This window comes from Aquarana catesbeiana, linkage group LG13 (genome assembly GCF_042186555.1).
Source record: "Aquarana catesbeiana isolate 2022-GZ linkage group LG13, ASM4218655v1, whole genome shotgun sequence".
Classification (NCBI taxonomy): Eukaryota; Metazoa; Chordata; class Amphibia; order Anura; family Ranidae; genus Aquarana; species Aquarana catesbeiana.
In genome coordinates this window covers 121,945,181-121,972,853 of record NC_133336.1, presented here as the reverse complement: position 1 = coordinate 121,972,853, position 27,673 = coordinate 121,945,181, and the positions used below count along the sequence as shown (strand labels likewise).

At 42.2% G+C, this 27,673-nt stretch overlaps 1 protein-coding gene and 1 pseudogene across 2 annotated transcripts in view; both read right to left on the bottom strand.

Moving 5' to 3' along the window:
* SEC23A (SEC23 homolog A, COPII coat complex component) overlaps window positions 1-27,673 on the bottom strand; it is a 248,004-nt gene that overhangs the window by 164,390 nt on the left and 55,941 nt on the right. For both annotated transcript variants that reach the window (XM_073609690.1, XM_073609691.1), the window contains one exon: window positions 1,091-1,206. In XM_073609690.1, the coding sequence (XP_073465791.1) occupies window positions 1,091-1,206 (116 nt within the window). The remainder of the gene's footprint in view (window positions 1-1,090; window positions 1,207-27,673) is intronic.
* On the bottom strand, window positions 5,092-5,207 carry LOC141120662 (5S ribosomal RNA; annotated as a pseudogene).

The window sequence follows — 27,673 nt, the reverse complement described above, 5'->3', positions numbered from 1 at the left end:
AGAGAAGCGTTACAGACAAAACCTTGTTTCTTCCGCCACAAGGCCCAGGTACCATTCAATTCAGCCTAAAAGACACTTTGAATGGATCCTGCTGCATAGCTAGCCCCAGCAAGGATTGCTCCAGTGGAGCTCAGCACAGCACATCTTCACTCGTGGCCAACACCTTAGACACTGACAAAAAAACTGAGGTACTCCCGGTATGGGAGGGGTTATATAGGGAGGTAACTTCCTGTTTAGGGTGTGCCAGTGTCCAACACCTGATGGTGACCTATAACCCATATAATAACTACTATGGCTCTGTGTCCCGTAATGTACGATTAAAGAAAAGTGCATGTTATACGCCGATAAATACGGTATATCATAAGATATTCTTTAGTCAATCGAGCCCCATGACCTGTAAAGGCTTTTAAAGCGACACCTATGGACAATTCAGGTACTGTAGTTTTGTGCCCTTTTATGTAAATGTGCATTTTACGCCTTAACATATATGGTAACTATTTACTCAATGCAACCTCATCTTTTATGTATTATAAAAAAAAAATGGGTATTATATTGTGGTTGTGTACACTAAAATTAATTTCAGTCTACTTTTTACTAAAAATAAAGATTTGAAAACCAGAAGCGTAAAAATTATGTTTGACATAAAAAAATGCAATTGTCTCCATTGCATTCCACAGGGTTGCATGCACTGGGATCTTTCTGATAACACTCATTTCTCTTCTGGATTGCATTCACAATCCTATATTTGCTAGTATTTCATTTTAATATATTAATCCTAGGTAAGTATTGCAACAAAAGCTGCTTTTTTTCTTTAACTTTAATAGGCTATTGTTTTATAACAATTCTTTGGCTATAGTTCTGCTTTAAATTCCATTGTCCAAATCAAAATGAAAACATGTAGACTTAGTATAGAGGACATACACTGGTACATTGCACTGCTCTCTTGTGCTTTGTTTTTTGTACACTGACCACTAGTTCTAAGGCAGAAACAATTAAAGCTTTTTATAAATTCATAGCTTTGGCTTTCGTAGAACCACACAGGCTGGAAAGAAATAATATTGCATCCATTCCAACTTCCATTTTTTCTTACCCTGTATTATTTGGACAGCATTTCATTTCCAGGAGCCCAGTCTGATCTAAAGCACAGGCATAGATGTCTATTACATGACCAGAGGCAGCTGCACGGTTTGCCAAAGCTTCATAATGCTGGGAAGAGAAGACAAAAATCTTAATTATTTGCGAATGTGAAGTGCACTGCAGGAAAATTCAAGCAATGCATCTTCTTTTTCATCAGTATACTGTCCATTGTATGCATATATTACCACATATTTTGGCAACATATTGAAGAGCACACGGGCACTGCAGGAGATAAACCACATACCTAGTGGAACACAAAATATAACTTTGAATATCGTAGTGTCTGAGTGCTCTGAGATGTAAAAGTTTGTGTCCTACTACTATTAATACCCAATAGCCTTGTATATACTGCACCCCCGACAGGAAAAAAAACAAAAAACTTTTAGGCAACCAAAAAAGGTTACCCTTGGAGGTAGATCAACAATATTCAGAGCCACAAAATCCCTCAATGTTCTAGCCTTTCTATAGATATTCTTTGGATGTTCAGGTAATTTAGGGTCGAGAATCCTGTCATTTTTCAAAACTTTCCAGTGTTTATTAACCACTTCAGCCCCGGAAGGATTTACCCCCTTCCTGATAAGGCCATTTTTTGCTATATGTAACTGCGTCGTTTTAACTGACAATTGCACGGTCGTGCGACGTAGTACTCAAAAATTGATGTCCTTTTTTTCCCCAGAAATAGAGCTTTCTTTTGGTGGTATTTGATCACCTCTGCAGTTTTTATTTTTTGGTGCTATAAACAAAAAAAGAGCGACAATTTAGAAAAAAAAACATAATATCTTTTACTTTTTGCTATAATAAATATCCCAAATTTTGAAAAAAAAAAAAAAAAAAAAAAATTTTTTTGCTCAGTATAGCCCGATGTGTAATCTTCTACATATTTTTGGTTAAAAAAAAAAAACGCAAAAATAGGATTTTTATAAAAGCTTACCTGTAAAATCCTTTTCTTGGAGTACATCACGGGACACAGAGCACCATAGTAATAACTATATGGGTTATAGGCCACCTTTAGGTGAATGGACACTGGTATAACCAGAAAAGGAAACAGGAAGTCCCCCTCCCTATATAACCCCTCCCATACAGGGAGTACCTCAGTTTTTGTAGCAAAGCAATATATACACATCTCAATAAGAGGGGAGGGACCTCTGTGTCCCGTGATGTACTCCAAGAAAAGGATTTTACAGGTAAGCTGTTATGAAAATAGGATTTTTATAATAGCTTACCTGTAAATTCCTTTTCTTTGAAGTACAACAAGGGACACAGAGCCATAGTAGTTACTATGTGCGTTATAGGCCACCTTCAGGTGATGGACACTGGCACACCCTAAGACAGGAAGTCCACTCCCTATATAACCCCTCCCATTACTGGGAGTACCTCAGTTTTAGCAAAGCAATACACATGTCATTTATTGATGTACCGTATTTATCGGCGTATAACACGCACTTTTTCCCCCTTAAAATCAGGGGAAAATCGCGATAGCTCCACTCACAGTCACACCCATGCTGGGCGGGACTACGAGTGGAGCCGAAAGTGAACGAGAGCCGCCGAGAAGAGCCGAGGACCGGCTCTGTGTATTTCAGCGCCATTTCGGCGATTTTGAAGCTCAGGATCGCAGGGGATCACAGGATTTTCAAACTGCGAGCTGCAAGGCTGCACTGGGGCAAGGCTGCACTGGGATAAGGCTGCAATGGACACTGGGGAAGGCTGCACTGACAAGGCTGCACTGACAAGGCTGCACTGACAAGGCTGCACTGACATGGCTGCACTGACATGGCTGCACTGACATGGCTGCACTGACATGGCTGCACTGACATGGCTGCACTGGGGCAAGGCTGCACTGAGAAGGCTGCAATGATGGGCATTTAAATGAAAGTTTTTTTCCCTTAAACTTCCCTCCTAAAAGTTTTTTTTTTCCTTAAAATTCCCTCCTAAACTTGGGGTGCGTGTTATACGCCGGTGCGTGTTATACGTCGATAAATACGGTACTTCAAATTGAAGTATTGATGTACTTCAAAGAAAAGGATTTTACAGGTAAGCTGTTATAAAAATCCTATTTTCTTATCGTACATCATGGGACACAGAGCCATAGTAGTTACTATGTGGGATGTCCCATAGCAATGCCAACTGAGGGGAGGGAGACACAACAGAATTAGGGCAACATAAGACTAGAGGAGTTATACTGCTGCCTGCAGCACACTATGCCCAAAGGCGATATCCTCATGCCTTTTTTACAGTCACCTGATAAAATCTGGTAAATGTATGGACTAAAGACCAAGTTGAGGGCTTGCAGATTTGAACCATGGAAGCTTGGTGATGCACCCCCACAAAGCACTAACAGCCCTAGTGGGGTGTGCTTTAATATGAAAAGGTGGAACTTTCCTCCTTAAACCATAAGCTTGAACAATCATTTGTCGAATCCATTTAGAAATAGTAGATTTCGATGCTGCCTGTCCTCTTTTAGGACCTTAAGGCAATACAAACAAAACATCAGTTTTTCAAATCTGAACAGTTGTTCTTAAATAGATTTTGACTGCTCTCACCACATCAAGAGAATGTAGTGACTTTTCTTCTGTAGAATGGGGTTCTGGGAAAAAATGAAGGTAGAACAATATCCTGGTTTAAATGAAAACCTGAGACTACCCTAGGGAGAAAGTTAGGAGAAGGACACAATACAACCTTATGAATAATTATATATGGCTCTTTACAAGAAAGAGCAGCCAACTCTGGATACCATTTTTGCAGCAGATATGGCTACCAGCAAAACTAGATTCCTTGTCAAAAAAGATCAAGGGAATATGTCGTATCGGCTCAAAAGGCTGTTTCTGTAACGTCGACAGGACTAAATTCAAGTCCCAAGAGTTCAGGGGTGACTTAACCGGAGATTTTAAGCCGCGTTACCTCTTGATAAAGCTACAAACCAAAGAGTGTGAAGGAAGTGGTCGCTGAAAAAATACAGATAAGGCCGAAACCTGGTCCTTGATAGGACTCCAGATTGGCTTTATTTCTAATCCCAGCTGTAGAAAGTCAAGGATTCTACCTATGATATATTTCCTGAGGCGCCAACCCCTGGATTCACACCAGGAGACATATGCCTTCCAGACTATAATATATGACTCTGGAGGCCAGGTTCCTTGCATTAACCAGAGTAGAATGTTGGTCTCAATAGCCAAACCCTAAATTTAGTGTTTGTAAAGTAGGATGGAATACAGGACCTTGCGAGAGAAGGTCTGGCCGTGGCGGTAGGGTCCATGGGTCCACTACCGCCATCTTTACGATCTTAGCATACCAAGATTTCCTGGGCCACAAGAATCAATGACTTCCCTTCCTGCTTGATCCTGCTAAGAAGTCGTGGACGCAGGCAGAATAGAAGGGAATGCATAAATCAGTGAGAACCGATTCCACGGGAATAGCAAGGCATCTGTTCTGCATGCTAGCAGATCCTTTGTTCTTGACACAAAGTTGTCGATTTCTTTATTAAACCTGGACGCAAACAGATCTACATTCTCCCGGGAACAACTGCTGGCAAATCAAGTAGTCCGCCTGCCAATTTTCTATTCCTAGAATGAAGACTGCCGATAGGCAAAGTATATTGTTTTCTGCCCAAGATAGGGTATGATTCACCATTCTTTGAGCCGCACAACTTCTTGTGCCCCCTTGGTGATTAATATAGGCCATTGCTGTGGAATTGATGGATTGAATCCTGGCAGGACAATACCATAAACTGAACATTCAGACCCTCAGGATCAAGTGCTCTGCCTGAATTTCTAGAATGTTAATGGGCAAGGCCATTTCTGATCTGGGCCACTTCTCTTGGACAGTTGCCTCTTCCAGGACTGTTCCCCAACCCAAAAAAGGTTGGCATATGTTGTTACCACTTCCCAGGTAACTGAAGGAAGGATTTTCCCCTTTGCAGATTTTTGGTTATTAACCATAAACTGAGGCTCCGGCGCACCCAGCCTACAGCACCTGGTATTTCCTGGTCTCCCATCCAGGTACTAACCAGGCCTGACCCTGCTTAGCCTCCAAGATCCAACGAGATCGGGCGCTTTCAGGGGGGTGTGGCCGTAGGCTTTGGAGTCAGACACATTGGGAATCTCATGCAACGTTGAATAGAAGAATTCATCTTGCTTTGACCACCTGAATCAGTTCCTTTTATGGCGCAGATCTTTGCCTGGGGCAAGAATACCCTTTTCTGGGGGTATCTATGATCAGACCCAAGTGTTTTAGCCTTCTTCATGGTCTTAAAGAAGATTTCTTCTAGGTTGAGAATCCAACCTAGATATTCCAGGTAGTTGAATGTGGTGACCATACTTTGGTCTAAGCTGGCTACCGACTGGTCTATCAAGAACAGATTGTCTAGGTAAACCATAATCGCTATACCTTGGGCCCTTAATATGGCTAGAAGAGGGCCCAGAACCTTTGTAAACACTCAAGGTGCAGTAGCTAGACCGAAAAGAAGAGCTACACACTGAAAATGAAGATTTTTCACCTTGAAAAGTAGATATTACTAGTGAGCAAGGAAATAGGCACATGGTATGCATCTTTGATGTCGATTGACGCCAGAAGTTCTACTCCTTGTAGGATGGAGATAACTGATTGGACTGACTCCATGCGAAAAAAAAAGAGTGGTTATATTCAGGAATTGAATTTAGAATTTTTGAGTTCCAGAATGTCCATTCGGTTTTGGAAAAAAAGGTTTGAACCAAACCCCAACCTCTGCTCTTACATGGGGACCACCATGATAATTTTTTGCCAAAAGATGGTCCAATGCTTGAGAGAAAGACCTCTGTTTTTCTGGATCCTTAGGAATGTTTGATCTGAGAAAATGAGGAAACAGGAACTCTGGGAACTCCAGTTTGTACCTTGGAGCTATTGAGGAAGTCCCCCATCTGTCTCGACACTCTTCCCCAGATCCTTGACAAATGCAGAAGAATTCCCCCTATTCGAGTGAGCGGAGGCGCCTCCTCATAAGGAGGCTTCAGTATTTTGTAGGTTTCCTCCCCCAAGACATCTTTTGTCCCTGGGGTTGACCCTGAGGGTTACCTTTTGAACATGATGGCGGAGGCCGTCGTGACTGCCTGGAGTTTTCTTTAAAAGAAAATACATTTACTCCTTTTCTTAAAATGGCAAAGGGGTACTTTTTCCCCTAGAATTTCTTTGGATGTATTACCCAAATCATCCCCAAATAGCTACCGCAAAAGGAAGACTAGCCAGGAGCTTCTTGCATGGTGCTTAGCGAAGGGCGAAAGGCCTGAAGGATAGAATCTCTCATAGCAACTATTGCAAACATAAAGCTGCTAGTAGCTTGCCAGGTCCTGAGCCTGCTGAGCAGGATAACCTTGAACACCTGTTTAGACTGGTCTCTCAACAATTAACTAATTACTATCAGTGCAGGCTGAAACACTCAATCTGCTAGAGAAAAAAAAGTGTTTTTCTTTTGTTTTTTTTTTTAATAATAGGAATTCCAACTTTTTATTCGTTGGATCCCTAAGCATTTGAGCATTGTCTGCCGGACAAGTCAAACTCTTATTCCCAGAGGATATAGCAGCGTTAATTGCTGGTATACCCCACTTTAATGAATTTTCTCCACCATAGAATACAGTGTGAAAAAAAGGATTTTTTTCCCTCCTAAAAAGTTATCTGGGTGATCCACTAAGATACAAAAAAGCTTTTCCAGCAATGAAACAGGAAAGGTATGCACAGCTTGAGGAGGCTTTAGCGAACCCAAACACTCAGTTAAGGGTACATAAATGTGGAGCAGACCATTCAGCAAGAAATTGCACCATCAATCTTACAGATTGTGAAAGCTGATCCACCCGCATTTGACACCTCAGAAGAGGAGTCAGCCTCACCACAGTCCCCTGAGGGAATTCATCTTTTCCTGCCCCTAGTTCCTCAGTTTGAGGGTCCTGGGTAATGGAAGAGAACTTGCCGCATTTTGTCCCACACTGGAATGCGATTAAAGCCTATAACCTTTATTTTTTTTTCTTCAATCCTATCATGGCTGAGGAAAACAGACCTTTTTAGTAACAAACAGGGGCTACAGTGATGAAAACAGTTGCAAACATTTCATGGCCCCGATGCTCACTCTGACCATCTACCCACTCTCAGGGGAGGATGCCATTGTAGAGATAGGTAGGCTTTCCAGAGCTTGAGGGAGACCCTTTTAGCCTTTTTGGGGGTGTTTAAACCCCCCTTCTGACCTTAGCCCAATGCACAAAAGCAGAGGTACTATCAGAAGAAATCACATCCACTGCTTGAGCAATAGTTCAGCCACTGCCGCTGCTATTGATGCTCAGCTTGATGCAAATAGTAAATGTGTCAAATAGGAATGCCTGTGTCACCAAACTTCTTTCATGCCCCTCTTAGCTCTTGTGTCCCTCCGACAACTTGCAGGTAGCACAAATGGAGTTTTTACAACACACTCCCGCGGCGGCTTTGGAGAACGCCAATGCCGCGCTAAGCCCCGCCCCTTTCTCTTTTAAAAAACAGTTTTCCCGCGCGAGCGTGGGCCGCCGATCCGCCGGGATCGGCTTGTGTGGGAGGGATGGCGGGGAGGAGACCTAAAAGCCACCGCTGTGCTAGGGGCGGTGAAAGAAAAAACAGCATCGCCGATCGTTCTTTAGCTCTCTCCTAATGTTCAGCCTCGTGAAGAGGGGGAGAGTTCAGCCCAGGTAGGGGGTGTCTGGTGAAGCAAAATCCCCCCTGCGAACTTACCAGAGGTCTGCCTGCTAGCCGGAGGAAAAAAAGCCTGCTGCTTCTGTGACACAGTGTGATCTCTGAGCAAAGCATGAGAAGGTACGTGCTCCATACAGCCCCCAGTGGTGACACTTAGGCATGACAACATTTTACTTCTTAAAGGAGACATTTCATAAGAAAATTAAAACATTTCTTAGAAAAACTCCCACTTACCTTTCCCACCGCAGGGTTTTCTGTGGTAAAAACCAACAGACCCAATCTTCACCCTTCACAGTGGGTTCCGTTAAACCTTTAGGAACTGGGGACCCTCGGGGAACCCACACTCCTGGTCCTGTAGTAGCACCCTGCCAGTAAAACATTATGGCTCTAAAATACCAAAATACTGGATCTCGGGGTCCAGCTCTCTAAAAAGAGAAGTGTTACAGGTAAAACCTCGTTTCTTCGGACACGAGGCCTGGGTACCATTCAATTCGGCCTAAAAGACACTTTGAATGGATCCGGCTGCATAGCTAGCTCCAGCAAGGATTGCTCCAGTGGAGCTCAGCACAGCACATCTTTACTCATGACCAACGCCTTAGACACTGGCCAAAAAACTGAAGTACTCCCAGTAGTGGGAGGGGTTATATAGGGAGTGGACTTCCTGTCTTAAGGTGTGCCAGTGTCCATCACTTCAAGGTGGCCTATAACCCACATAGTAACTACTATGGCTCTGTGTCCCGTGACTTACTATTAGAAAATCCTATTTTCTTTATCGTACATCACAGGACACACAGCACAATAGTAATAACTATATGGGATGTCCCAAAGCAATGCCATCTGAGGGGAGGGAGACACAAAGCAAATAGCCACCACCAGGCGCGAGGACCTATACTGCTGCCTGCAGCACACTGCGCCCGAAGGCGGTGTCCTCCTGCCGTCTTACATCCATTTGATAAAATCTTGTGAATGCATGTACTGACGACCAAGTAGCAGCCTTGCAAATCTGAGCCACAGAGGCTTGGTGATGCACTGCCCATGAAGCACTGACTGCCCTGGTAGAGTGCGCTCTAATCTTAAAAGGGAGGAACCCTTCTTTTCAGGCCATAAGCCTGACTAATCACCTGACCAATCCACTTAGCAACAGTAGATTTCGATGCTGCCTGACCCTTTCTAGGGCCTTCCAGCAACACAAACAAAACATCAGTTTTCCGTATCTGAGCAGTCGCTTTCAGATAGGCCTTAATTGCTCTCACTACATCAAGAGAATGTAATCATTTTTCTTCTGCAGAACGAGGTTCTGGGAAAAAGGAAGGTAAGGAAACATCTTGATTCAGATGAAAACCAAACACTACCTTTGGCAAAAGGTTGGGTGGGGACACAGCACAACCTTATCCTTGTGAATGATTAAGTATGGGCCTTTACAGGAGAAAGCAGCCAAATCTGATACTCTTCTTGCAGAGGTTATCACAACTAGGAATACCAATTTCCTTGTCAAAAGGATCAAAAGGAATAATCCGTACAGGTTCAAAGGATTGTCTTTGCAAAACCGACAAAACCAGATTCAAATCCCATGGGCACAAGGGTATTCTAACTGGCGGAGTTATCCGAGTTACCCCTTGTATGAATGCCTGGACTAAAGAGTGCGAAGCAAGCGGCCTTTGGAAAAAACACTGCCAAGGCTGAAATCTGACCCTTGATTGTACTCAAGGCCAACTTCATTTCTACTCCTAATTGTAGAAAAAGGCCAGAATTCTTCCTAGGACATACTTAGGAGGATGCCAACCCTTGGTTTTACACCAAGTGACGTAGCTCTTCCAAACCCTGTAATAAATGGTCCTGGAGGCAGGCTTTCTGGCATTAATCAGGGTGGTTACTACCAAACCTGAAAGCCCCCGATTTTTTAGAATGTGGGCTTCAATAGCCACACCGTTAAATTTAGCGTTTGTAAGGCAGGATGGAATACCGGTCCCTGCGACAGCAGGTCCGAACGAGTTGGAAGAGTCAAAGACTCCCCTACTGCCATTCTCATGATCCCTGCATACCAGGGTCTTCAGGGCCATACCGGGGCCACTAGGATTACCGACTTCCCTTCTTCTCTGATCCTGTGAAGCAGCTGTGGTAGCAGCTGAACTGGAAGGAATGCATAAATCAGTGAAAACTGATTCCATGGGATCAATAACGCATCTACTCCGAGTGCAAGTGGATCCCTTGTTCTCGCCACAAAGTTGTCCAACTTCTTGTTGAACCTGGACGCCAATAGATTCACGTCCGGCATACGCCATCTTTGGCATATGGCCAAAAGACATCGGGATGTAGAGACCATTCTCCTGGCAACAACTGTTGACAACTCAGAAAATCTGCTTGCCAATTTTCCACTCCTGGAATGTAAACTGCAGATAGGCAAGGAACATGTTTCTCTGCCCAAGACAGAATATGGTCCACCTCCCTTTGGGCAGCGTGGCTTCTGGTGCCCCTTTGATGATTGATATAGGCCACTGCTGTGGCATTGTCGTATTGTATCCTGACAGGAGCATTCCGCAACCTGGATGTCCAGGCTATTAGAGCCAGACGTACTGCCCGACTCTCTAGGATATTGATGGGCAAGGTTTTCTCGGACACTGACCACTTCCCTTGAATAGTGGTCTCTTCTAGGACTGTTCCCTAGCCCCATAGGCTGGCATCCGCTGTTACTACTTGCCAGGAAACTAGAATGAAGGATTTCCCCTTCTGTAAATTCCTGGTTATCAACCACCAGTTGAGACTCTGGCGTACCTTTGTAGCCAGATTCATTGGATAATCCAAGGCTTGGATCCATTTGTTCCAAGCAGACAGAATGCTGTGGTGCAACAGTCTTGAATGAAACTGGGCATAGGGAACCGCTTCAAAGGAAGCTACCATCTTCCCTAGTAGTCTCATGCAAAGGCGAACGCAAGGACCCTTCTTTGCCTTGATCGCCTGGACCAGCTCTCTTAGAGTGTTGACCTTTGCCTGAGACAAGAACACCCTTTCCTGGGTTGTGTCTGTCTATGACCAGGCCCAAATACTGCAGCCTTCTTACCGGCTATAAGAATGATTTCTCTAGATTGAGAATCCAACCCAGGTGTCTCAGATAACTGACTGTTCTGGACACCCCTTGATTAAACCCTGCTATTGACTGATCTACCAGTAGTAGGTCGTCTAGGTATGCTATTACTGCTATACCCTGGCCCCTTAGTCTTGCTAGTACCGGGGCTAACACTTTTGTAAACAGTCGGGGAGCAGTGGCTAACCCAAAAGGCAAGGCCACAAACTGAAAGCATCGCTGCTCTACCGCAAACCGCAGAAACTTCTGGTGAGTGGGAAATATTGGCACATGTAAATACGTATCCTTGATATCTATGGATGCTAGAACCTCTCCTCCCCATAGAGTAGAAACAACTGACCGAATCTATTCCATTTGAAGGGAGCGGATGTTTAGGAAGTGATTCAGATTTCTGAGATCTAGAATGGGCCTGACATCTCCATTTGGTTTTGGTACCATAAAGAGATTTGAATAAAACCCCATGTCCCTCTCTTCTGTGGGAATCTCTATTATCACTCCCTGACACAGTAATCGGTCCAGTGCCAGAAAGGACTTTTTCTTTGCTGGGTCCTAGGGAACATTTGATTTTTGAAAACGCGATGGTGGAAATGCTTGGAACTCTAGTTTGTAGCCTAGGGCTACTACAGAGAGGACCCACTTGTCTTGGATTTCCTTTTGCCAACTTTCCGAAAATCACCACAGTCTTCCCCCCACTCGATTGAGCAGAGACGTCCCTTCACAAGGAAGCCTTGGGATTCTGTTTGGTGGACTTCTGACCCCAGGGCTTTTTGTAGCCCTGTGTCTGGTTATGAGGCTTACCCTTTGCCCCCGACGGTGGAGGCTGTCGATACTGCCTGGAGGCTGTTGCCCCAGGCATAGGAGGGGAAGTCTTGAAAGAAGGCTGTCTATTCTTTTTCTTAACTGGCAGAAGGGTACCCTTACCCCCAGAAATCTTTTGGATATACTTATCCAAATCTTCCCCAAACAACCTTTCTCCATGAAAGGGAAACACAGCCAAGAGCTTCTTGCATAGTAACTTGGTTGACCAATTTTTAAGCCACAGAGTCCTGCACATATGTATCAACATAAGCACGAGACGCCTGATGGATGGAATCCTTGATAGCGTCCACTGCAAAGTATAGGGCCCTAGGTAGCTCAGCTAAACTTTGGGCCTCATCAGCTTGAGGAGGAACTTTAATAACCTGCTTGAGTTCATCCCGAAGGGATTGACAGATGCCTATTGCTGCTACTGCAGGCTGTACCACCACATCGGCTACAGCAAATGAGGGTTTTAGTAGAGATTCCAACTTTTTATCAGCTGGATCTCTAAATACTTGTACATTGTCCACTGGACAAGTTAAACTCCTTTTCACAGAGGAGATGGCAGCATCCACTGCTGGTAAATCCCATCTCTTTGAGAACTTTTTCTCCATAGGGTAAAGAAATGAAAATTTCTTAGGGGGAAAAAAACTGCTTATCTGGGTGATCCCAATCAGCATAAATCAGTTGCTCCAGTAACGGATGCATAGGGAAAGCATGAGAACCCTGTGGGGGTTTTAGTGAACCCAAAGAGGAGAAGGAAACCTCATCCACCTCTGCAGGAGGCAGCTTATATCCAGAGCGGACCAAGTCCGTAAGGGATTGAATTAGCAATTTCTGAGATTGCGAAGTTGAGAATCCTCAGAAGAGGAATCACCTGAACCTCCTTCCCTCAAAAGGTACCTCACTATCATCTGCCCATTGATAAATGTAAGTAAGATCCTTCGCGCTATCAAAGTGAATATATGCTAATCTGATAAGTTGCAGCTAGATCTAAAGCGTATAAATGCACTTAAATGGTATAAAGTAAATAATGATCAGCGCAGCTTGATGATATATATGAAATATTAACAATAAGCGATAAATGATGTGCAAAATTGCTAATTGCGATTATGTAAATTGCTAATGATGCTGTGCAAAATAACTGAAGCAACAGTAGCCCTATGTTCAGTGTAGATGAATACTAAAGTGCCTATGTTGTAACTGTGCAAAACCGCATAATAATGCTGTGTAAAAATCGCTAAAAAACAACAATAAATGGTGCTGAACAAACCAATCTGAGTATGTGCACGTAGTGTTGTGCAAATGCAATAGTGATTCTGGGTATTAATATATTAATGTAAACGCATAATATATATTAAAGTGCCAATAGCCCTATGTTCAGTGTACATAAACATAGAATGACTATGTTGCAACTGTGCAAAAACGCATGATGCTGTTATGTAAAATCGCTCAGTCTATGCTAATCAGATAAGTTGCAGCTAGATCCAAAGTGTGTAAATGCACTTAAATGGTATAAAGTAAATGATAATCAGCGCAGTTTGATGATATATATGGAATATTTAACAAGAAGTGATAAATGGTGAACAAAATCGCTAATTGCGATTATGTAAATATATAAATAATGATGCTGTGCAAAATAACTGAAGCAACAGTTGCCCCATGTTCAGTGTAGATGAACAATAAAGTGCTTATGTTGTAACTGTGCAAAAACGCATAATGGTGATGTGTAAAAATTGCTGAAAACAACAATAAACAGTGCTGAGGAAACCAATAGCCCTATGTTTAGTGTACATAGAAATTGAATGACTATGTTGCAACTGTGCAAAAACGCATGATGCTGCTATGTAAAATCGCTGAAAGCAACAATAAGCAGTGCTAAATAAAACAATCAGAGTGCGCTGTGCAAATGCAATAACGATCCAAGATATAAATGCCCTAATTCCAGTGTAACCACAAAATATGTAGAATAAATAATGATGTATAATACCAATAAAACAATGCTTGTGCTAAAAATTGTGACTGTGTGCTGACAATTCCCAAAATCACACAGTTAGAGCAGGAACGAGAATCAAAAAGAAAACGAGAGTAATCGGCGAAGGTGTCTTCAATTTAAGTGGAAAAACCCTAACAACAGAAGAAATGGCTGTCCTAGATAAAGGTTTGAAACATGCCCCTGTTAAAAATCTGAATAAATTCGATACATATATTGGAATCCAAAAATATATACCAAAAATCAATATTAAAAAAGTATATGCTCAGTAACCCAACTTCAGTTGGGACAACACAACATAGAACAACAACAAATGAAGTTCAACATAGTACTCTACGTAACAACTCCGTATATAACCCACAAGTGAGTGACAGCCAACACACTGAAGTTTTTTAAAAACTTGTTCTACAAGATTTAGATACAGTAAAGCTTAAACAAGCTTCCGACCCTATACATATTAAGAAAGGAATCCAAACACTCACAAAAAGGAAAGACATAGTAATACGCCCGGCAGATAAAGTCGGTATAGTAGTGATCCAATCTAAAGAACAATATATGAAAGAAATAGACCGACAGCTACTAGATGAATCCACATATGTACAGTTGTTAGGCAACCCAACAACACAATATAAAAAAAGAATTGGAGAAACTAGTCTATCTTGGAATAAAAAAAGAGGTTTTAAATAAATTCCTAAATTCCTCTAAATTCCTGATCCCGGAATCATGCAGAATCCCTGTGATATATACAGTTCCTAAATTACACAAAGATAAAATTAACCCACCAGGATGCCTATTGTCAATGGCATCGAATCCCTCACATCCAGAATGGGACAGTATTTAGATAACTTTATCCAACCTGCCGTACAACAAACGAAAGCATATCTAAAAGATACCAAGCATGTCCTACAACTTTTAGAAGAAGTCCCAGTGCCTGAAGGAAGGTCTCTACTAGCCACAGCTGATGTGATGTCATTATACACCATAGTACAACACCATCAGGCCTGTAATGCTACTAAATGGTTGCTGAGAGAATACACAACTCTTATATGCAAGCAAAGAAAGTTCCTAATCAAATGTATTGCATTTTGTTTGAAATACAATTACTTTACTTACAATAACCAATATTTCTATAAACAAATTACAGGCATAGTGATGGGCGTGAAATTCGCCCCAAGCATAGCCAATGCATTTATGGCACAATGGGAAGAGAAATCAATTTATGACAAACCTCCAATTGAATTGACTTTTTATAAAAGATTTATTGACGACATCATCATTGTACGGAACGGAAGTAGAGAAACATTAGAAAACTTTTTAAGCCAACTCAACGAGAACGATAAAAATATTAAATTAGTTTGGAACATAAGCAACAAAACAGTGAATTTTTTAGATTTGGACATCATGTTGGAAGGAAATAAACTCATCACAAAAACACACTTTAAAAACATGGATGCTAACAGCTATCTATCTATGCACAGTTGTCACTTTAAACCATGGTTATGGAATATTCCCATAGGCCAAATGGTTAGGATTAGGAGACACTGTACAACGGAAGAAGACTTCATATCACAGGCCTCCTTTCTAGGAGATAGATTCAAGGATAAGGGATATTCAGAAAAATTCATTAACAAACAAATAGACATGGTCAAATCTATGGAGAGAACAAAAATGCTACAAGGAAAAAGTCCAAGCCAACGTAATATGGACACCCCAGTTCTAGTTCTAGATTTTAATATTCAACACAAAGAAGTGGAGAAATTGATTAAGAAACACTGGCATAGACTAAAAAGCGACAGGCACCTTAAACAGATACTACCAGAGGCCCCTAATGTGGTATATACAAGGTCTCCCACATTAGGAGACATTATTGTAAAGAACGTTGTGGAACCACCACCTCCAAGTGGACACACTTTCTTTACAGGAAAAGGGTTTTTCCTTTGTAAGCAATGTTACGCCAACACTCCAAAAAAACACAAATTAAAAGAAACCAATTCACATCCACACATACGGGACAAAATCACCATATTAAAGACTTTATTAGCTGCCACACTGAGGGAGTTGTATATGTGTTGCAATTTACAATATGTTGGAAGGATTAAAAGACCTTTAATAGTCAGAATAAGGGAGCACATTCAAAACATATACAAGGGGTTCCCTAAACACAACCTCAGTAAGCACTTTTTACATGTACATAATAAAGATCCCTCACAATTAATTTTCTGGGATATTGATAAATATAAAAAACCATGGAGAGGAGCTCATAAAGCTAGGTCAATTAGCCAAAAGGAATCCAAATGGATACATTCTCTCCAAACTTTAGTACCAGATGGACTCAACATAGAGTTTGACCTTAACTGCTTTTTAAGTAATTTTTAATAGGTGGGACATTTCTATGCCAATTGCTATTTTTTAATCTTTATTTTTATTTTATTTTTATTCTATTTTTATTTCTACCCTCTTTTTTTATTTCTATTCTTATTTTTTTTTTTTTTTACTCCCCATTTATTTTAATCAACTTTATTTTATTCTTAATAAAGATATTTATGTATTTTAACATGTTTTTACCTCTATACACCATTTCCGGTTTTCATTGTAATTAATTGCCATTAATAGTACTATTTTTGTATGATCTTATCTCCAATTATTCATTATGTGGTACAGTTAACACATGAGTGAACTAACTTAAGCACTATATACTTCCCTCTTTCTTTAATACTCGGAAACTTGTGTGTAGGTGTTGACACATAAGTTCCCAGAATGTAGGCGATACTATATATCCAGTGGTGTGTTTACCCACCAATGCAATGGCCGCTGCCTTTACAAACACATAGGATTATGTTTAACACAGGACTAACCAAAAATGGCCGCCACCCATATTGGAGACAGGTTTCCAATAAAATGGCCGACGAAACACTTCCCGTCCTTTCATATAAAATGATAGCGGTTTCAACGAATCCGGATCCCCTGAAGAAGTTACGTGAGGTGACGCAATGCATAGGGAGTAACCGGACCGCACGAGAACCAAAAGTGAGGCACAGAGGCACCCGTAAAGCCGCACAATTTACAGACTTGCCGTTTTTATTTTACACTGTTTTAAGTACCCATTTGGCTTTAAATAAATGTATTAGCTTATTCAGTATTACACTATGGGAGATTCTTCTTTATCCTTTGCATATATCTGCTGGAAATGAATACATCCTAAGCCACTATCCACCATACCACGGTTTAAGAGGGATATCCATTACAACACCCTGCAAAGATCTCCAGCCACACCCACCTCCATTGCCGTTTACCATTTCCATGGAGGTAAGAGGCCAGTACACACCGAGTGTTACACACGAAGAGTGATACACCGGCGGCTGTTTTGAAGAGCACATTGGAGCACTATTTGCACTTTCATTTATCATAGACTTTATCATTTTCAATTAGTGAACTTTCACATCTGTATTGCGGTAACTGTGTGATTTTGGGAATTGTCAGCACGCAGTCACAATTTTTAGCACAAGCATTATTTTATTAGTATTATACATCATTATGTATTTATTCTACATATTTTGTGGTTACACTGGAATTAAGGCATTTATATCTAGGATCATTATTGCATTTGCACAGCGCTTAGTGCACGCACTCTTGTTTTACTTAGCACTGCTTATTGTTGCTTTCAGTGATTTTACATAGCAGCATCATGCGTTTTTCCACAGTTACAACATAAGCACTTTAGTATTCATCTACACTAAACATAGGGCAACTGTTGCTTCAGTTATTTTGCACAGCATCATTATTTGTTTATTTACATAATCGCAATTAGCGATTTTGTACACCATTTATCGCTTATTGTTAAATATTCCATATATATCATCAAACTGTGCCGATTATCATTTACTTTATACCATTTAAGTGCATTTACACACTTTTGATCTAGCTGCAACTTATCTGATTAGCATAGACTCAGCGATTTTACATAGCAGCATCATGCGTTTTTGCACAGTTGCAACATAGTCATTCTATGTTTTTTTTTTTTTCTAAATTATTTATTTTCAACAAGGGAGAGACCCCCACGGGTCAACATGTTACAGATTAATACATATTATATATGTATACATATTAATACATAGTACATTATATACCAACCGTTTAATAATACAGATAATATCTTTTCAATTTGTATATTTGTAACCGCAGAATACAACATGGTACACACAAGCACTATAGTTTGTTTGCAGATTGTCTCGTGTGTCCCCAATAAGTTCCCTGTTAGCTGTATTACTAGTCAAGTACGTGTTGGAACTAGAAGGTTCATATTCCTGGGGGGAGTTGCCTGTGACTCGGTATCATGAAAAATATAAGACAAGGGAAAGAGAAATAAAAAAAAAAAAAAAAAAAAAAAAGAAAAACGGTGTGGTGTCGATGGCCCGAGTTTGTCCGACCCCTTCATTTTCTCTTATATTTTAGTAAAGAAAGCTCCTTTATAAGGAGCGTTAGAAACTTGTGAAAGGTGATAGGGTTAATAGTGTGGAAGGAATCAGAAAGTAGAAAAAGATGAGCAAAAGTTAGAAACAAGGGGGGGGAGGTGTAGGGTAGGATCCCACAAACATGAAGTCTCATGAGAGTGATGTTGTTAATTGTTTATACTGGTCTATTATATCATTGTTCCATTACCGGGGGGTACAATAACAGAATACAAGATTTTCTGTTACCGAGTCCCATTCGGTTCTCTCAGTGTTAGACCCTCTGCTGAGTATATGAAAATTATCTACGGTTGCCACGTCTTAGAAAATATTTCTTGTCTGTTCTGCGCTGTGAGGATGAGGTCTTCCATGTGTCTAATTTCTTCCACCTTGTTAAGCTATAAGGTAACTGTCGGTGGGGATGTAGATTTCCACTGAAGAGGTATGCAGGCTCTAGCTGCATCTAGTAAATGTCTAATCACAGATGTTTTATATGTTTTCTCAGGAATGTCCGATGCCTGCAAGAGGAAGAATGCTGGGTTGTCTGGTATGGTGCGTTCTGTAAATTTTTGAGCGACCCTTTGTATCGTTTGCCAGAAATGATTCAAGGCAGGGCAGGACCAAAAAATGTGGATCATCGTTCCCCTGTCTGCCCCACAACGCCAGCAAAGGTCTGATGTCCTTGGGAAGAGTTTATGAAGTAGCGCTGCTGTCCTGTACCATCTCGTCATGATTTTATAATTGGTCTCCTGAATCTTGGCGCATATGGAGGATGTGTGTGTAAATCTAAGAATATGTTGGCGTTTTGTGTTAAAGTGACAGTTTAGCTCCCGTTCCCATTTGAGAATCCCTGGTGGGATAAAGTCTGCTTGTGGTGTGTTTAGGAGGCTGTAGGTTAATGAAAGCGTATGTGTTATGGTTCCCGATGTGTTACATAGTTCCTCTAAAGTTGTGAGAGACTGCTCATTATTGACGGGTGGTTTCAGAGAGTGAAGAAAATGACCTAATTGTCATGCTCTCAGGAAGTCCAGGCGAAACGGGCCCGCGGGATCGGATAATTCCGCTATGGTACACCACCTCCCTGCACCACCAAAGTAGGAGGCCAGTAAATCTGCCCTTCTCGCCTAGCCTCCGAAAGACCACGTCTTCCACACCCGGTAAAAATCGAGGTTTTCCCCAATATAGGGTATAGAGGCGAGTTGGAGGAAGATAGAGGTGACTTAGCAATGAGTTGGGCACAAATCCTGGATGTGTTACCTATTAATGGGTGTTGTTTGATGTCTGTTGGTAGGGATGTATAACACCAGGGGGCCCTATTGAGGTGTATCTCACTTTGAGTTTGTTCGATTTATGTCCACAACTTGGATTCCTGGTGGCGGCACCAATTTATTAGCCTCCCTAGGTGTATTGCCTTATAGTACGTGCGTACGTCTGGTACTGCTAGACCCCCGTGTTGCTTAGGTAGTATTAGCAGTTTGTGTGAAATTCAGGGTCTTTTCTTGGCCCATATGAATTTCGTAAATGTGGATTGTATCTGTTTGAAATAGGATGTAGGGATGTGGGTAGGTAATGCTTGCATGAGGTATAGAAATTTCGGAAGTATCATCATTTTTAAGATATTACAGCGACCTATCCAAGAATGGAGGCCCATGTGCTAGTTAGTTAGTAGGGCTTTAATTGATTTCAGTAAAGGCGGGAAGTTAAGATCGTAAAGACAGGTAAACGTCTGTGGGATAAGTGTACCTAAGTACTTCAAGGCATTTGTCGTCCATTTAAATTTGAAATTAGATTGAAGGTGTCCAAGTTGATTTTGTGGTATCCCTATGCCCATCGCTTCAGATTTAGCAAAATTTATTTTCAAATTGGAGAGTGCCCCGTATGTGTCGAATTCTCTTAGCAGGTTTGGAAGGGAAATCGAGGGGTTAGTGAGTGAGAACATGAGATTGTCTGCATAAGCTGACACTTTGTGTTGGGTTTGGCCTATCTTCACTCCCATTATGTCGGGGTTCGATCGAACATGACATAGAAATGGTTCCAGGGAGAGGGCAAAGAGTAGGGGGGACCCCTGTCCTGTCCCATTAGTGATTGGGAAGGTATCCGAGATCACTCCATTTGCCCTCACCCTGGCCAACGGCGACTCGTATTTCGCTGATATCCACTTCATCATGTTCTCTCCTAGGCCAATATGTCGTAGTGTAGCGAACATAAAGCTCCAACTGACCATATCGAACGCCTTTTCTGCGTCAGTGCCTATGAAGACACTAGGCGTTTTAATGCGATTGGCCATGTAAAGCAAATTCAGGACTTTGGTGGTGTTGTCTCTTGCTTCCCTCGTTGGGATGAAGCCCACTTGATCTAAATGGATCAGGTGGGGTAGGTGGGTTTGGAGTCTGGTAGCTATAATTTTGGTAAATAGTTTTAGGTTAGTGTTAAGCAAGGATATAGGGCGGTAACTACCGCAGCAGGACGGGTCCTTGCCTTCCTTAGGCATGACAGCTATGTGGGCTTGTAGTGTGGTGAGGTGAAGTGACTTACCTTTGGTGAGGTCGTTTAATAATCTAACTAGGTGGTCACCTAATGATGGGAGCAGTGTCTTATAGTATTGGAGTGTGTCATTCTATGTTTATGTACACTGAACATAGGGCTATTGGCACTTTAATATATACTATGCGTTTACATTAATATATTAATACCCAGAATCACTATTGCATTTGCACAACACTATGTGCACATACTCAGATTGGTTTGTTCAGCACCGTTTATTGTTGTTTTTTAGCGATTTTTACACAGCATTATTATGCGGTTTTGCACAGTTACAACATAGGCACTTTAGTATTCATCTACACTGAACATAGGGCTACTGTTGCTTCAGTTATTTTGCACAGCATCATTAGCAATTTACATAATCGCAATTAGCGATTTTGCACATCATTTATCACTTATTGTTAATATTTCATATGTATCATCATCTAGCTGCGCTGATCATTTTTTACTTTATATCATCTGCCCATTGTTGTTCCAAAACAGGAAGGTCAAGTGCAGGAGGAGGGGGACCTGCCGCGTTTTCTCACCTCCTGGGAGGAGGACGCGAACAAATCGGCAATTTTTCCCTCCAAACTAGCCAGAGCCAAAGCTAAATCGTCCTTAGTGACGAATGCAGAAGCTGACATGTTGGCAGTAGCCACAATGCCTGTGAGACAAGACGGCTCAGACTCGCCAGATGCTTCAGGTCCTTCAGGGGAGGATGGAACTGCGGGCGTGCGACTAGGAGCCTCAGGCTCTGACCGCAGCGACTTTGCACTCCCCCTGATGAATTACCCCTCCTACGGGCAGACATAGTCCTAAGCCAGGGGTGTCCAAACTTTTTTCAAAGAGGGCCAGATTTGATGAAGTCAACATGCGTGAGGGCCGACCATTTTGCCTGACATTCTTTGAACCATTAAAATTCGGTCTTATGCCCTGTACAAACGACCGGTTTTGCCGTCGGAATAAACTCTGAAGGTTTCTCCGACGAAACTCTTGCCTACACACCACCACACCAAAGTCCGACCGTCCAGAACACGGTGACGTACAACACGTACGACGGGACTAGAAAAAGGAAGTGCAATAGCCAGTAGCCAATAGCTTCCGTCTCGTACTTGCTTCAGAGCACGCGTCGTTTTTGGTCCATCGGAACAGCATACAGATGAGCGGGTTTCCCGATAGGAATTGGTTCCGTCGGAAATATTTAGAACATGTTCCATTTCTAGGTCCGTCAGAATTTTCGAAAAAGAGTCCGATGAGGCATACACACGATCGGAATAGATGATGAAAAGCTTCCGTCTGACTTTTTCTGTCGGACATTCCGCTCGTGTGTACGCGGCATAAGTGTGTTCGTTCGAGCACTAATACAATGCCCAACAAGAATTCTCTTGCCTTTGTGGCTGTGTGTGAGTAAAGAGATGAGCTCGGGTGTATTATTTGGATATACCGTATTTATTGGCTTATAACATGCACCTTCACTTTAAGAGGGAAATTTCAAGTAAAAAAATTTAGTTTTAAATAAATAAAGAACTGTGAAGCAAAATAAGGGTCAGTGCCCAGCTGCAGCCGCACAAGTGCCCATTTGCAGACCCACCACTGCCATGAATGCAGCACCCACCACTGCCAGGAATGCAGCACCCACCATTGCCAGGAATGCAACACCCACCATTGCCAGGAATGCAGCACCCACCATTGCCAGGAACGCACCCACCACTGCCAGCAATGCACTCATGATGCCAAAGATTACCTACAGGAGAATCTCCTGTTTACACGGCAGGCTCTTTAATAGAAAGTCCCGCCTCCTTTGATGGACAGAACAGTCATCCAATGGCAGCGCCGGGGACAGGACTTCCTATTACAGAGGCCGCCCGTAAACAGGAAATTTTCCTGTGTGTGTACGGCGCTCGTCCCGCCTCCTCCCTGTCCCCTCCAAGGCATATACATTTTTTTGTGGCCCCGGCACTGGGAGATTGTCGGGGACCACAAAAGATATATATGTCCAAATAACCAGGCGGGCCGTTCAAAACCAGAACGTGGGCGGCGATTGGCCCGCGGGCCGGACTTTGAACATGCCTGTCCTAAGCACAAAAAAAGCAGAGGTACTAAACAAAATACATCTACTGCCGAGGTTTAGTCTAGCAATTTACATAATATGTTGCTATAAATGCTCAGTCTCAATGCTGAGTAAACGTGCCCCTTGGAAATGCCTGTATCCACACACCCATACAGCTTACATGCCCTTGTGCGTGCTGTGTCCCTCTGTCAGCCAAGTAGACACTCCCAGAGCGTAAAGCTTTTAAGCAGTGAGCCTCTCCACGTGCACGCCAGCGGCATTTAAGCCACGCCCCCCGGCCGACTTAGGCCCCGCCACCTTTTTTAAGAAAAAAGAATCCCTTTCCCGCGCTCTGCGAGGAGATAGCCGGCCCTATAGTGAGGGAGGATCAAGGGGGGGTGGGGGCGGGGGGTCTTCAGCAGGGGAGAACCTGACCTCTCTGATGGTGGATAGTCCCCCCAAACCCCTACTGATGGCGGACAGAGCAGGAGAAATAGCAATGCTGCCGCAGGAAGCCTTTTTTGACACTTGAACACATCACAGGGGAAGCATGGAATGCCGGGAGCCAGGTATGTAGCTTTACACCCTCTAGTGGCAAAACACAGGCAAGGCATTGCATACTTACACCAGAAATATCAAGTGAATCATATCATATTTTATATATATATATATATATATATATATATATATATATATATATATATATATATATATATATATATATATATATATCACATTCCCTGTCTTTCTGACTTACCTGATCCCGCAGCAGGACTGCTGGAACTTATCACAGACAGATCCAGCCTTCACCCATCACGGCGGGCCGTGTCATGCCAGACCTTCAAGGACCGGGTCCCCCTTGACTGGTTCACTCCCTTGGACCTGTACAGCACCCTGCCGGAAAACTCTTTGGCTGTATTAACATGACCAAGGTGCCGGGTCCCAGGGTCCAGCTCTCAAAAGAGAAGCATTACAGGCAAAAACCTTGTTTCTTCTTGCACGAGGCCCGGGTACCATCCATTTGGCTCTCAAGCACTTTAGATGGATCCGTTTGCACAGCCCCTTGATCCCATCAGGGATTACTTAGTGGAGCTCTCTTAGCACTTTATCAACTGTGACCAACACCTTAGACACTAGTGAAAAAACTGAGGTACTCCCTGTATGGGAGGGGTTCTTTCCCTTTCCTTTTTGGTTATACCAGTGTCCATTCACCTAAAGGTGGCCTATACCCTATATAGTTATTACTATGCTGCTCTGTGTCCCGTGATGTACAATAAAGAAAAGCCAATATTGATTGGTTTGTGCAAAAGTTATAGCGCCTACAAAATAGGTTATTTATGGCATTTTTATTATTTAAATTTTTTTTTACTAATAATGGCGGCAAATAGCCACTGATTACTATTAGAAATGTCACTGGCAGGGAAGGGGATACCACTAGGGGGCGATCAAGGGGTTAAATGTGTTCCTTCACTGTGTGTTCTAACTGTGGGGGGAGGAGACCAATTGGTGTTCCTAAATACTAGGAACACAAGATCGGTCTCCTCTCCCCTGACAGGATGTGGATTTGTGTGTTTACACACACAGATCCACGTTCCTGCTCTGTCACTAGCGATAGTGGGTGCCCGGCGGACATAGTGGCCGCCAGTCTTGCGTATCGGCACCTCAGTGACTCAGCGAGTATATCCCTTAAAGCCTCCGCCATACAGCTACAGCGATTTTGCACAGGGGATCCATTCTGCCGCCGTCAAACCGCAGCTGCAGGCATCATCCAGATATCTTTGTTTTCAGCAGGCGATTCCCTGCAGAGTAAAAACTATCACGGTGGCCGTTCCGGCGCTTGATTTCTTTTACAGGCAGCAGGAGGGGACATAAGTTTACCATAGAGCTGACCGAGGACCAGATGGTCCCGGCCATCTCTAGGACCCTCGGAGGCCAGAAGCGGCGTCACTTCCAGCGCCAGCAGATGTAAACACTGCCGTTTTTTTTGTTGCTAAAGCCTGAGATCGATTTTTTTTTTTTAATCTCAGGCTTTCCAGCATACAGAAGAGATCTGGGGACTTGTAGACCCCAGATCTCATCCATCTCTCCATCATGCCCTATTCCTATTACAAGGGATATTTACATTCCTTTTAATAGGAATAAAAGTGATCAAAAAGTAAAACATTAAAGGGAAAATGTAAAAATAAACAAATGAAAATAAAATAAACTATTAAAAAAAAAAAAATATTGTAAAATCGTCCCCATCCCCGCATGCTCGCACGAAGAAGCGAAAGCATACATAGGTCGCGCCCACATATGTAAACGACATTCAAACCACATGTGAGGTATCGCTGCGAACATTAGAGTGAGAGCAAAATTCTAGCACTGGGCCTCCTCTTTAACTCTAAACTGGTAATCTGTAAAAATGTTTAAAGCATAGCCTACGGAGATTTTTAAGTACCAAAGTTTGGCGCCATTCTACGTGTGTATGCAATTTTAAAGCATGACATGTTAGGTATCCATTTACTCGGCGCAACATCATCTTTCACATTATACAAAAAAATTGGGGTAAATATTGCGTTTTGTTTTTTTTTAAATTCCTGAAAGCGTTTTTTTTCCCCAAAAAATTGCATTTGAAAAATTGCTGCACAAATACTGTGTGACATAAAAAGTTTTATTCCCTAGGGGCTCTGCTAAAAAAGAAAATAGGGTACATATAAAAACATTATTACATTGATTGTACCATGGATGAGGAAAATATTGAAGAAGGGTAAGGAAGGGGGGGTCCCTATGTTATTTTAATAACACTAATTTATCCCAATCCATAATTATAATCAAATTGATTCAGTAATGAGGTAAACAGTGGATCTTACTTGTGTCACTGCAGCGTGTTTCATATTTATTTATCATGGTGCTACCATATTTAGCATATCCTGATTGCCATGAACTTGTTTAATTAGAATACTGAATTACCGGTACTCTGGGATATACTGCCACCTACTTGCAATTCACGTTGTGTCCATTAACATGCTCTATAGTTTATTTTCTGTAATTATTCCTTACAGAGTGCCACAGAAAATGATTTTCATAAAAAGAATCTTAATTTAAGGGCAAATTCTAGGCAAAAAACAAATGCATAAATACAGTGTGTTTCAAACAGAATGACCCAATTTTAAAATTTTATATCTGTGCAACCACTCACCAATGAATGAAAGCTGTACTACTTACTGAACCAAAAGGCTCCAGGTCCAGACGGTCAGCCTTACAAGTATTATAAGGCCTTTTTACCCATTCTCTCACCACATTTGACCCGTCTATTTAATGGATTTATGTGGGAGGGGGAGATTCCGAAGGATATGCTAGCCTCATATCTCACCCTTATACCTAAACCAAACAGGGATCAAATATCACCTTTTGCGTGAATTATAGGCTTAATGAGGTTCAACCCTCATTGATTCACAAACATTAGGTGGGCTTTGTCCCTTGGAGGCAAGCAGGTGACACACAGAAGACACAAGAAGGGTCATTAATCTAGTAAAAAAAAAAAACGGAGGCCCTTCTACTTAGTTTAGATGCAGAGAAGGAATTTAACAGGCTTAACTGGCCATTCCTTTTTACAAACCTTGAATACCTAGGCTTCTGGGGGTCTTTCCTCAGAGTGATTAAACACGTGTATAAGGCTCCTTGAGCCTCTATTAAAACTCTGCTTGCCACCTTCCCTCCCTTTCCCATTTCTAATGGGATGAGGCAGGGTTGTCCACTTTCTCCTTTATTATTCGCTCTGTGTATTTAACCTCTTGCAGCCCAGATCCGCCATGATCCCAATTTTCATAGGGTCTTGGTTAGGGGAAGAGAGTTTAAAATTTCCTTATTTGCAGACGACGTCCTCCTGACTTTGACACAGCCCCGGATCACCCTCCCCAATCTTCACAAACTACTACATGAGTTCAGTGCCTTGTCTGAATATAAGGTCAATTCCTCTAAATCAGAGGCTTTACCGCTCAATATCCCCTCCCTCGAGGTGCAGTAACTTTTGGAATTTTAGTCAGAAAATGAAGTCCTGCTAGATGACTTCAGGCTGGCCCCTTTTGCAGGTATAGCTATGTAGAACATTAAAAATAAGTGCCTATACGGTTTAAAATCCAGTAACACACTGTGTCCCCCTGTTCTGCAGGTGCTCAGTTGCTGACAGCCCTAAAGAGAAATTAAGCCCTACTATCCTTTAAAGCCAAGGAAGTTGTTTCTGTAACTGCCATGGTGATCAGTTATGACACCAGCCATTTGACGGTTTGACTGGAATGGAACTGTTTTTTAAAGTGGTGTTCCGGCCGAAATTATACTTTTTAAATAAAAATACCCCTATAATACACAAGCTTAATGTATTCTATTAAAGTTAGTCTGTAAACTAAGGTCTGTTTTGTTAGTCTGTAGCAGTAGTTTGTTATTTTATAAACTTACAGCAGGCCGTAGCCATCTTAAGTGTGGACATCTGAAGCCCGACTGTATTTCTTCCTGGATCTCATCCTTGCAGATCTCGCACATGCTCAGTGCAGCACAAGCAGTGTAATAGGTTTCAGGTCAGGTTTCCATAGCAACGGCAGTTTCAGAGGAAGTTGCCGCCCCACATGCTCAGTGCAGCACAAGCAGCGTAATAGGTTTCAGGTCAGGTTTCCATAGCAAAGGCAGTTTTAGAGGAAGTTGCCGCCCCTTCCCAGAAGGCATTGCAAACAGGAAATGATGCGATGGGCCGCGGCCAGGGAGGAGGAAGTGAAAAATGAACACAGCAGATATACAGTAGGTGCTGAGAAAAAAAATAAAAAAAATATCCAATTTGTTTACAGTGCACAGTTTAGTGAGGGATGCTGAAGAGTTGTAAAAGTGGGTGGAACTCCACTTTAAACTGTTAAATGTATGTACTTTCCTAAAGAACATTATTTTTTATCAAGTTGGTATGGGTAAAGTTCTATTTTAAGTACCCGGGG